Source organism: Hibiscus syriacus, unplaced genomic scaffold (assembly GCF_006381635.1).
Source record: "Hibiscus syriacus cultivar Baekdansim isolate YM2019G1 unplaced genomic scaffold, ASM638163v2 tig00111398_pilon, whole genome shotgun sequence".
Lineage (NCBI taxonomy): Eukaryota > Viridiplantae > Streptophyta > Magnoliopsida > Malvales > Malvaceae > Hibiscus > Hibiscus syriacus.
Window position 1 is genome coordinate 360728 of NW_024063081.1, and position 11406 is coordinate 372133.

An 11406-nucleotide genomic window follows, 5' to 3' on the forward strand; every position below is an offset into this window, starting at 1 on the left:
AGAGGGTCGAACAAGAGACCCATACAAATATATATATATATATATATATATATATATATATATATATAATCATTGAATGAAACTATACAATTACTATAATTTTAACCATTAACTTAAAATTAACCAACTTCGTAATAACTTTAAACCCTAAAATTCTCTCTAGTCGTTTGTTTTTTTATTCCTTTTTTCTTCTTCTTCCTTGTTTGGTTACTGTTGACATCAACCTTGGTATTGGTCACTGACGGTTTGTAATTCCAGTTATTTATTTATTTTTTATATATCGAGCTAAGTTTAAAAATATTTCAATTCAAGTTTTTTTGAGCTCGAGTTTGAACTTCAATTGAGCTAAATCTTAAAATGTTTCAAGTTAAAGTTTTTTCAAGCTCGAGTTTGAGCTTCAATCGAGCTAAATCTAAGAATATTTCAAGTTTTTCCGAGCTTGAGTTTGAGCTTCAATCGAGTTAAGTCTAAAAATATTTCAAGTTCAAAATTTTTCGAGCCAGAGTCGAGCTTCAGTTTTTAATTTTGAGTCGAGCTTGAAAATTTTAAGCTCACGAGTTTTCGAGTCAAGTCGAACTTCAATTTTTAATTTCGAATTTTAGTCTAACTTGATAATTTTAAACTTATGAATTTATGAATCGAATCAAACTTAATTTTATACTTTTCGAATCAAATCGAACTTAATTTTATACACACCAAATCAGGCCAAATGCATTCCACAAATTTATCGTGCATGTCTTCGATGCTTTTGTAGCTCGTTCTTGATACATACTGCAATTATTATCATAAAAATTACTACTTTTTCAAATTTACAAAAATAAAACTTGCAAAACAGATCCTTCTTTTTAACTTTTTTACATACTTCAACCCTGTGATGATAATGGACGGTATCGCAGAATCATAACGCTTTGAGTGCTTGGTAAAGACTCATTAGAAATCAATACAATATAAATTTACTTCACAACCTAACAGTCGACAAGAATAAGAATTATAGTTAAAGTCTGATTCAGTTCGGAAAGTCAAATGAGCAGGAATGTAAATGAACATAATGTTCGGTGAACTATTCGTTTATGTTCGTTTATTAAGTTAAATAAATGAGTATAATCAATTTTTTATGTTCGTTTAATAAACAAACGAATACAAACATATGTGTCAATTCGTTTATGTTCACGAACAAGTTCATTTATCAACTCGTTCATTTATATTCATAAACAATATCTCATTTCTTTGTATTTTTTTACATTTTAAATATTGATAAAGGTAAGGACTAAATTAAACACATGATTAAAGTTGAAAATTAAACTGTGAATTTTAAGAAGTTTAAGCACTAATAGCGTAATTTTATAATTTTTCTTTAGCTCGCAAATAAAAAGATAAAAAATTAAAAATTGAACATACAAACAAACGATAAACAAACATTAAACTAATGCTAAATGAATATGTTCCTAAACATAAAAACGAACATGTTTACAAATAATAAATAAACGAACACAAACACCTTCAAAAATAAATAAATGAATTCAAACTCAATATTAAAATTTTAAGCGAACACAACCCGAACATGAACTCCTTCAAAAATAAACAAACGAACAATAAAATAACCTTGTTCGATCAGGGTCAATTCATTTACACCCCTACAAATGATAAGGATGGATCTATGCTATCCTTTTACAAGATAGCATTTACTTGCACGAAAAGAGAACTGCTTAAAATAACAGAATCAGAATTTTGAAATATGATAAAAATGTTCATACATATTGAATCCTTCAAAACGAGCCCTTGTTGAAAAAAAATACAGTGGACTCCAGTTCATACGAGGTTCAATATTCTGTCTAAATTGAACTTATATCCAAAATGGAGAAAGGACGAAAAAGATCATAGTGTGTCTTCACATGTTAACATTCGTACAACTTGTTAACTCGCTCCGATAGCCGAGTGCTTAAGGGGATGAATTTAATGAATTACAAAGAAGAAGAATCAATGTGGGAAAGAGAAGCAAAAAAAATGTCCAACTTCAATTAATCAAATTCACTCACTAAGGTTGCAGCTGCGTAGGTAGGGATGATCATACTTGATGTACTTGGTCCAGTATGATCGATATTTGGTCATTGCCAACTCCAGCCATGGTTTCATGTTGCCATTGTAGTGGATTACTGCTGCGTGTTCGATTTCCTTTTTGTCTACACTTGGATTGTAGCCCAGACCAAGTACATGCCATGACTTCTCAACCGGATGCGTGAGACCGTAAAATGTAATCAGCCCTGGAGGGAGAGTCCCAAGCTTCCATAGCGTTCTATCTTCATTCTGATAAACAATTTTTTACAAATAAATAAATAACAATTATACATGAGCCTTCTCTAATGTCAGCCAGAATGATATATGATGATAGGCAAACTCTTGGGTTTGACCCCATAACAATTACATGCATGCATGAAGGAGAACAAATAACATGAAATCAGATATATGGTCAATCCAAAGACTCACCATATTTTGCCACTTGTGGTATATGCCAGTGATATCCCTCTTTTTCCACTCCTTGAGATCAAACATATTCATCCCGTATGCCCACCCGCAAGCATTAGGATCAAAGTTTCGTGAAATATGAGGATTTGAGAAGTTTAGATACTTATCATAGCGGTGAAAACTTTCGCCACAAGTTTCAACTGCACCATTTACTTTCCCATGGAGATCCACAGACCATAATCCAGTCAAGTCTTTCTGGACAACAATGTCATCATCAAGAAAGAGAATCTTATTTAACTTGGGGTATACTTGTGGCAGATAGAACCGCAAGTGGTTAAGCATTGATAGATACTTTGGGTTTCGATACTTCAAGTTTGAAGATGCAGATTTGGTTGGATTATCTGCCTTGAAATAATACTCTTTCATTGGAGCAGTTTTAAGCTGCCGTAGGACAGGGCAATAGGATGAATTAAGCCACTTGAATTCATCAACATTTTCAACATGAATGGTTGCTTTTCCAGGGTGATTCAACAGAAACCACATGTTCATTGCTCCAAAATTAAGTTTATTGGTAACAAGATGGAAAACATGTTTTGAAGGATCCTGCAACACCACAAAGAAGAAACTTTAGTCAGGACTGCAGCACAGCCTCAATTCTTAAAGATCTACCAATCAGATTTAATTCTAGAAGTGCGAACCAAAAAACAAACAAGACAGTAATGCAAGATTCTTTCAAGAAAAGGAAAGACAGTTAAACAAGATAAGGCAGCTTATATCACCTTGGAATTCATGATAGTTGAGTTGACAACAACTGATGCAGCCAAGACATTATCAGAGAAGAGAGCATAATGGTAAAGGTTTGGATTTTCCAAATTCTCACTTCTAGGAAACTTTCTCTTCTCTATGGGAAGGAGATAATATTCTATTGTCAAACGCATTGATAAACAATGAATCGCATTGGGAATTGTTTTGGCAGCTAATTGACTCAGGAATGTGCTCTGTTTTTTCAAGCTTCTAACTTGTTCTTCTGATGTCTGAAGCATTGCTCTGAGCTTTCCAGTGACCAACTTGCAATCATACAATTGCTCTCTTGCTTTGGATAGAACCTGGCCCATTGTTTTAATCTTCTCGGGTGCACTAAACAAAGTGCATGAGAAAATAGAATAAGAAACTTCTGGAATCACCAAGAGTGAAAATAGAAGGAAACATTGACTGCACATTGCCAATGAGATTACAGATATACCATCCTTTTACCTGTGAGGTAGATCAGCATCAACTGTTGGCTCTCCAACTGCACGCTGACTCTCTTTTAGCTTGATAAGCAGTTCTTGCTGCAAATCAAGCTTATTTTTCATCTTTGCTATGCTTATATAAACCTGTGCCATTATAATTTGATCCCTCATCAAGCGCACTGTGGAATCTGAGTTATCATTCTCAAATTCTCTCCTCCATATGTTGTATCTTCCCAGAACAGCAGAGTCCACAGCTTTGGATCGCTCAATGGCAGCATTTTCAAGTTTCAAAGTAGCTGCATTATCTTGCTGCACCAATTCAGCAGCCCGCTTCGAACGTCTACTATCTCTAAGTTGCTGGAAGAAAAATCAAATGCACATTTATAATATACTTCATTATGATATAAATCACATACTGTATATAAAGCTGATAATTACCCTTCGAAGTGTTTTCGCAGGTGTATCATACGAATGCTCATCTGCATCAAATAGGCAAGTCAGAATGAAAGAAAGCTACGTCAAGAGAATCATGCATATATTTCTGGTGAGACATTACCATCTAGAAGCCTTCCCTCTTTAATTTCGGACATTTCTTGTTTCGAGTCTGTTGCCTTCTGTTTTGACTATGAACATGTGAGAATCCAATAAACATCAATCAATCAGCAACTATAATTGGAAACAAAATATGAAAAAGACTGTAAAAAATAGAAAAGTGCCCAGTAGATGTAACTGGTGTGGTACAGCATTACTACGAAACCAACCTGAGAAGCAGCAGCATCTTCAACAACTTTCCATGATGCAGACAAGTTGCCTTTTCTGAAAGAATCTAAACTTAGTGGCCCCAGATCAGCCGTGCTTGTAGTTACAACATCAATAACCTAGAATCAATTCACGTGCGGCCTCAGACAATAAAATAACTGACAACTTAAACCTATCACTTGTTAGAGCAAGAAATATGATTAATTCAGCTTGCGTATTCAGTATTATCTGACATGCACTTACCTCCTTCGTGAAAAGGTTTTTGATAGATTGCAATGCCAGCCTTTCCCTCCAATCAACATTCTACAAAACCCAAAACATATTAAAACCGTGTAAAGTGAGAACAAAGAGGCCACATGAGTCTGTTATTATAACAGCAATGTAAACAAAAAGCTTTTAAAGACGAAACCTGCTTGGTATAACCACTTTGAACACTATTTTGATCTGCACAAGAAACAAAATCAGCAAAGATCAGATGCAATCAATTGGAAAACGCCAAAACTTAAAGAAAAATTGAAAGGCAAGATATTCAACATGGGTAACAACACAATAGAAATCACATCTCAAATTTATATTCACCAAGCAACTAAACAGAGATTAGCTGAATTAAAAAATTGCTGAATTTTTTGGTTAAAAGTTCTATTAATACAATTTACACGAAGTGGAGGTTTCAGTTAAAACTGAAACTTACTAGGAACTAGCATTCACGAAAAATCGTGTAACTCAAGTAGACCACTTGATCTCAAAATTTTCTAACGAAACCACATGTCAAAAACTTCTAAAAAATCACCAACCTATCCTCAAAACCAATCACTAGAAACATTTATCAACCGATTAAACAACGAATTAATTGAAATCATTTCGAAATTAATTTTCTGAATTGCATAAACTAAATGTATAACGATATCAAAGTGAGATCTGCTAAATATACTTAAAATGCGGAGAGAAGTGAAGAGAAAAAAGCGAACCAGATAGATAAAGTCCACGACCGACAAAGAAAACAAGCGGAGCGAGAACTGAGAAGAGAACGAGAATCACGATTGGGAATCCAGATCCATAACTTCTGTTCCTGTGGACGCCCACACTGGATAGTCCCCGCTTCAACGCCATTGGCAATCAAAGCCTAAGGACAACAACAACAAAATCACTCAGATTTTTTAAAGAAAAAGTGAAGAATCAAAAAGCGAGGAAAAAAGGAGAATTACAAGTTAACGGCGAGGAGATCTCGTGAAACTGAGAGCAGCAGATCCGTATCAAAGCTAGTAGTAGAAATGAAAATCCATAGCAAATCAATCATCAGATAAAAGCGTCAAACAGATGCCTTTTATTAGCGTGGGGAGAAAGGGTAATGCAGCTCAAAGCGTTAATTTGGACTTTGCCCTAAGCAAGCAAGCAAGCAGAGAGAGGGAGAGGGAATGAGAATGGTGATTAAAGTTAAATTGTGAATTTCAATCTCGGCTGAGGACTGGGCTTTTTCTATTTTTCTGATGGTATTTCTTTTTATCGTTATCGCTCTCGCCCTGCCTTTGTAGAGAAAGAGATAATTACCTTTTTCCTTTTTAAAAATAACGTCAAGTAGCTGACAGAACGATGTCGTTCCTTTACCAGTCTGGCTGGGACCACCTGATTCCAATCAACTAATATGTGCACGAGACGAGTACTTCGTTGAACCTATATTACATAGGGTAAACTACTAGAATGGTCTTTTATCTTTTATCTTTGTATATTTCTACTCATTAAATTAAAAAAGTTAAGTTTTAATTACTTATATCATCGTTTTATTAAGTGTGACGTTAAATATCATTAGTTTAATGCGTTACACGTTAGTAAAAGAGTTTATTTTTTAAATTTAACTCCAAAATTTAGATAAAATACTAATTGTGAGCTTTTTTTGTAAACCCAAAGTAATTTAGGGACAAGTTTTCAATGTGTTTTTTTTATATGGGTTTTTCAACTGGCACCTCTGTCAAAGCCCAAGCTTTCCCACCACTAGCGTTGCACACTCCATCCCTAGGTTTCTTGTTGTTCATCTTCTCCGTCGTTGTCCATCCCTAAATTACCGATAGATTCATATTAGATAATTTTTGTTTATAAGCCTTTATTTATGATGTATTCGATATTAAAACATTTTTCATTCATCTTCTTGAAAATTTTCTACTTTGTCGAGCTCTATTATTAGAAATCAATCCATATGACGCTTTAGGATGCTTTCAAATCAAGAGTCTGCTACGCGCTTAGAAGAGGAAAGTAGGCTCATTTGTCCAAACTCCATACCAGGCGCCTTTGTTTGTTAGTTCCTCCTATGTCTTTCTACAATCCCTTTGAGTTATGAAATTCTAATATGTTATTTGATGTGGTGATAAGTCGGATATTTGCACGATTTTCATATATAATTTTTTATGTTTTAACATTCTAGTCTATTTTAAAGTCTTTGTTTTAGCAAGTATTTGATATTTCAAATATTTGGATAGCTAAAGGACAGTTTGTTGCGGAAGACGGCTATCGGATAGAGAAAAATCGCAACTGATAATTTGAGAAAATAAAAATGAAGATAAAAGAGACAAAATTTACGTGGAAAACCCCTAAAAATTTAGGGTAAAAACCACGGGCAACAGTAGAAGAATTTCACTATGGGAAAATAGGAATTACAACCTCTCTCGATCTACCAAGGAGAAAACAATGATAATTCTCTCTTGATAAAAAGGAGAAAACAACTCTCAAGAAACTCTCTAAATTCTCTAGTATTTGGAAGAAAGCTAGAATGCTTTGGGATGATTTTGAAGCTAAATGAGCTAGGGTATTTATAGTTGAAACCTAAGGACTAATCTTGTAAATACCCTAAAATTAAAGTGACTAAATTTGGTATTTTACCCTTGCTAATTTTCAACAATTTGCAGCCATTTTAGACTAATATTAGCCGCCCCATATTAGCCGCCCATATGCTAAATTCATTTTTTTGACTTTCAATAATCTCCCACTTGAAGATTTGATTGAAACAATCATATCTTCACACCATTCTTTCTACCTTATACCATCATGTTGCTTACGTTTCTGACAGACCACAAGAGGATCGACACCAGTTAAATTTATCAGCATTGATTGCCTTCGTCATGAAATCTGCTATGTTGTCTTTGGTATAGATCTTCTGCATATCTACCGTTCCTTCTTCCACCTTTTCACGAATGAAATGGTACTGAACTCGTATGTGCTTTGTCCTTGAATGAAATGCTGGATTCCTTGCTAGATGCAAGGCGCTTTGACTGTCACAAAACAAAGAGACATACTTTTGATTGTGCCCAAGCTCCTCCAATAACATCTTCAACCAAATTGCTTCTTTACTGGCTTGTGTAGCTGCTACATATTCTGCCTCTGTTGTGGATGTAGCCACAATTGACTGCAATTTTGAAACCCAGCTTACAGCTCCACTAGCAACTTTGAACACATACCCTGTAGTAGATTTGCTTTTATCCAAATCCCCTGCATAGTCAGAATCTACATACCCATTGATTAGTAAATTTGATCCTCCGTAACATAATGCAACATTTGAGGTCCCTTTGATGTATCTTAGGATCCTCTTTACAATATTCCAATGCTCTTTACCTGGATTCGCCATGTACCGACTAACCACTCTCACTGCTTGTGCAATGTCTGGTCTTGTGCATATCATAGCGAACATTAAACTTCCCACTGCTGATGCATACGGTACTCGAGACATCTCCATCCTCTCTTTCTTCATTGCTAGGACTCATACTGGAGGATAATTTGAAGTTAATAGGAAGAGGGATAGAAATTGGCTTACAATCTTGCATATTGAATCTTGACAAGATCTTCTTCAAGTAATTCTTTTGTGAAAGCCAAATCTTCCTATTACTTCTGTCTCGGTGAATTTGCATCCCTAGAATCTTGTTTACTGATCCCAAGTCCTTCATTTCAAATTCCCTAGCCAGTTGTGCCTTCAATTCTTCAATATGATCTTTGTTGGGTCCTGCAACCAACATGGCATCCACATACAACAACAATATAACAAAATCGTTATCTCCAGACCTCTTGAAATAAGCGCAAGGGTTTGTATTAAGTCTGTTGTATCCAAGGCACATAATGAAGGAATCAAATCTCTTATACCAACACCTCGGTGCCTACTTTAGACCGTACAGAGATTTGTTTAACCTGCAAACCAAGTTCTTCTTTTCTTCTTCTTCAAAACCTTCAGGCTGGAGCATATAAATTTCTTCTTCAAGATTTCCATGAAGAAAAGTTGTTTTAACATCTAGCTGCTCTAGATGTAAATTCAATGTAGCACACAATGCCAAAACTACTCGAACTGTTGTTAGTCGAACCACAGGAGAAAATATTTCATTGAAATCAATACCTTCTTTTTTAGCATATCCTTTGACCACCAGTCTTGCACGATACCTCTCAACTTGATCGTCACCATTTCGCTTGATTTTGAAGACTCATTTGTTACTAATCGGCTTCCTTCCTTGTGGTAGTGGCACAAGGTCCCATGTATTATTTTTATGAAGGGCTTCGATTTCTTCTTGCATCGCCATCATCCACAGTGAAGCATCTGAGCTTTGTATTGCCTCCTGGTATGTTGATGGCTCACCGTCCTCTGTTAAAAGGTAGTATGTAACATTTCCTTCTATAATATAATCTGAGTGCCAATTGGGACATCTTCTCACACGATCTGATTGACGAGTTGTTGGAGCTTCAGAACTCTCTGGTTCTTGTTTATCATGTGTTGGTTCTGCTTCAGAAAAATCTCCTTGTTCAAACTCCTTTTCCACATGTATCTGTGTAGTCTCTGACTTTTCAGCGCTGTCATCGTCTTCTTTTCTTTGTAGATTATCTTCTACAAAGATAACATCCCTACTAATGATCACTTTGCGGGCAGTGGGATCCCACAAGCGATACCCTTTTACTCCATCAGCATACCCCAAGAATTTGCATTTCCTGGATTTTGGATCCAGCTTTGAAATTTCTTGGGCGTTGTATATCACGTACACAATACTTCCAAATATATGGAGGTTTGAATAATCAGTTGTTTACCAGTCCACATCTCCATTGGTGTCTTCAGCTCTATTGCAGTTGATGGAGCTCGATTCACCAAATAACAGGCGGTATTGACTGCTTCTGCCCATAATGATTTTTCTAGGCCTGCATCCATCAACATTGCTCTTGTTCTTTCTAACAAGGTTCTGTTCATCCGCTCTGCCACTTCATTTTGTTGAGGAGTGTTTGCCACTGTGAACTGTCTTTTGATGCCTTCTTTCCTGCAAAAGTCATCAAATTCTTCGCTTGTGTATTCACCTCCATTATCTGTTCTGAAACACTTGATCTTATTTCCAGAATCAAGTTCCACCCGCGCTTTGAAGATTTTGAAAGTTGAAAACACATCTGACTTCTTCTTAATAGGATACACCCAACATCTCCTAGAGTAGTCATCAATAAACGAGACAAAGTATTTTGCTCCACCTAGGGATGTAATTGGTGCTTGCCATACGTCAGAATAAACTAATTCTAGAACATTTTTGCCTCTGGAATTTGATGTGTTGAATTTCAACCGGTGCTGCTTACTTGTTATGTAATGCTCACACAAAGTAAGTGATACCTTTGTTAAGCCTGGAAGTAGCTTTTGCTCCACAAGAACTTTCATTCCTTGTTCTGACATGTGTCCAAGTTTCTGATGCCATAGCATTGAAGAATCTGAACTACATGAGGCAACAGAGGCTTCTGCTTCTAGCAAAGTCTTTCCCTTCAGCATGTACAAGTTTGCAACTATCTTTTCACCTTTCAGCACCACAAGCACTCCACGGAACACCTTCATGATTCCTTTTCGTGTTTCAATCTTGCTAGCATTATTATCCAACAATCCGTAGGATAATAAATTTTTCTTCAGGCCTTTCACGTGCCGCACATCTCGAACAACTTTAATTGTTCCATCATACATCTTTAATTTGATGGTTCCCACACCAACGATCTCTAAAGCATGATCATTGTAACTATACACAGATCCTCCTGAGACAGGTTCATAATGATGGAATCATTCTCTTCTTGAGGTCATGTGATATGTCGCTCCCGAATCAATGAGCCATATATCTGTAAATCTTTTTCTACCTTCCACGGTGGTTGACGCTTCACAGCATAGAGTATCTCCATCATCTGAAGTGTTTGCAGTATTGCCTTGTGGATTGGAGTTTTTATTTAGACTCCAACAATCCTTCTTCAAGTGACCCTTCTTTCCACAGTTGTAGCACTTTAAATTCTTCTTGCTCATCGATTTTGATTTACCATGTTTGTGACTGCTGCTTTGGCCACGTTCTGTTGATCTCCCTCTCATCGTTGTCAATGCTTCTGCTTGTTGCAGATTTACTTGTCAGTCTTCCTTGTTCTTGCGCCGATTTTCTTCTTATAGAACAGCAGCTGCATCATCATCAAAGACTAGACTGATGACATTATTGTTTGTCAAGTTGATGATGAGTTGATCGTACGAATTCGGTAGACTTTGAAGTAGAAGTTTAGCACGTTCTTGTTCTCCTATTTTACGGCTTAATGATGTAAGCTGAGAAAATAAGGTGTTCAGTGTATTTAAGTGCTCCGTCACTGAAGTAGATTATGGCATATGGAGAGTGTACAATTTCCTCTTAAGGAAAATTTTATTGTGCAGCGATGTGGCCTCGTGCAATTTGGTGAGATGATCACATATCTCCTTAGCTGTCTTCTTCTCCTCGATGCTTGACAATACTTTATCTGCTAATGCTAGATGAAAGTTTGCCATAGCATTCTCGTCCATTTCGATCCATTTGTTGTCATCTATGAAATCCACCGGCCTTTCACTGATAGCTGCTAGACAATCGTCTTTCCTCAGGATGGCCTTCATCTTCAATTTCCACAATGAGAAATTTCTCTCATTGAATTTTTCAATATCAAATTTCGTTGCCATAGCTTCTTT

At 36.1% G+C, this 11406-nt stretch overlaps 1 protein-coding gene across 2 annotated transcripts; it reads right to left on the bottom strand.

Moving 5' to 3' along the window:
• Nucleotides 1-1736: 1736 nt before the first annotated feature.
• Nucleotides 1737-5850, bottom strand: LOC120161155 (polygalacturonate 4-alpha-galacturonosyltransferase-like). Of its 2 annotated transcripts, none has more exons than XM_039171416.1 (11): nucleotides 5660-5850; nucleotides 5423-5577; nucleotides 4864-4898; nucleotides 4698-4757; nucleotides 4457-4573; nucleotides 4252-4318; nucleotides 4134-4174; nucleotides 3718-4052; nucleotides 3243-3600; nucleotides 2485-3066; nucleotides 1737-2304 (listed from the first exon to the last, which is right to left on the bottom strand). In XM_039171416.1, exons 2-11 carry the CDS (start codon nucleotides 5562-5564, stop codon nucleotides 2029-2031), a joined length of 2013 nt encoding a protein of 670 aa, XP_039027347.1. In that variant the 5' UTR covers nucleotides 5565-5577; nucleotides 5660-5850; the 3' UTR covers nucleotides 1737-2028. The 2 variants fall into 2 exon arrangements, with proteins under 2 accessions (XP_039027347.1, XP_039027346.1); XM_039171415.1 differs by having other exon boundaries at nucleotides 4445-4573.
• Nucleotides 5851-11406: the final 5556 nt, after the last annotated feature.

What these genes read in the sequence shown, in the direction of transcription:
- LOC120161155 (XM_039171415.1), bottom strand. Translation starts at nt 5,564, where the DNA reads ATGGCGTTGAAGCGGGGACTATCCAGTGTGGGCGTCCACAGGAACAGA. An exon ending in AGAGGGAAGGCTTCTAGATG is followed by an intron (nt 4,175 to 4,251) that starts GTAATGTCTCAC and finishes TATTTGATGCAG; the next exon opens with ATGAGCATTCGTATGATACA. An exon ending in ACCACAAGTGGCAAAATATG is followed by an intron (nt 2,305 to 2,484) that starts GTGAGTCTTTGG and finishes ATTGTTTATCAG; the next exon opens with AATGAAGATAGAACGCTATG.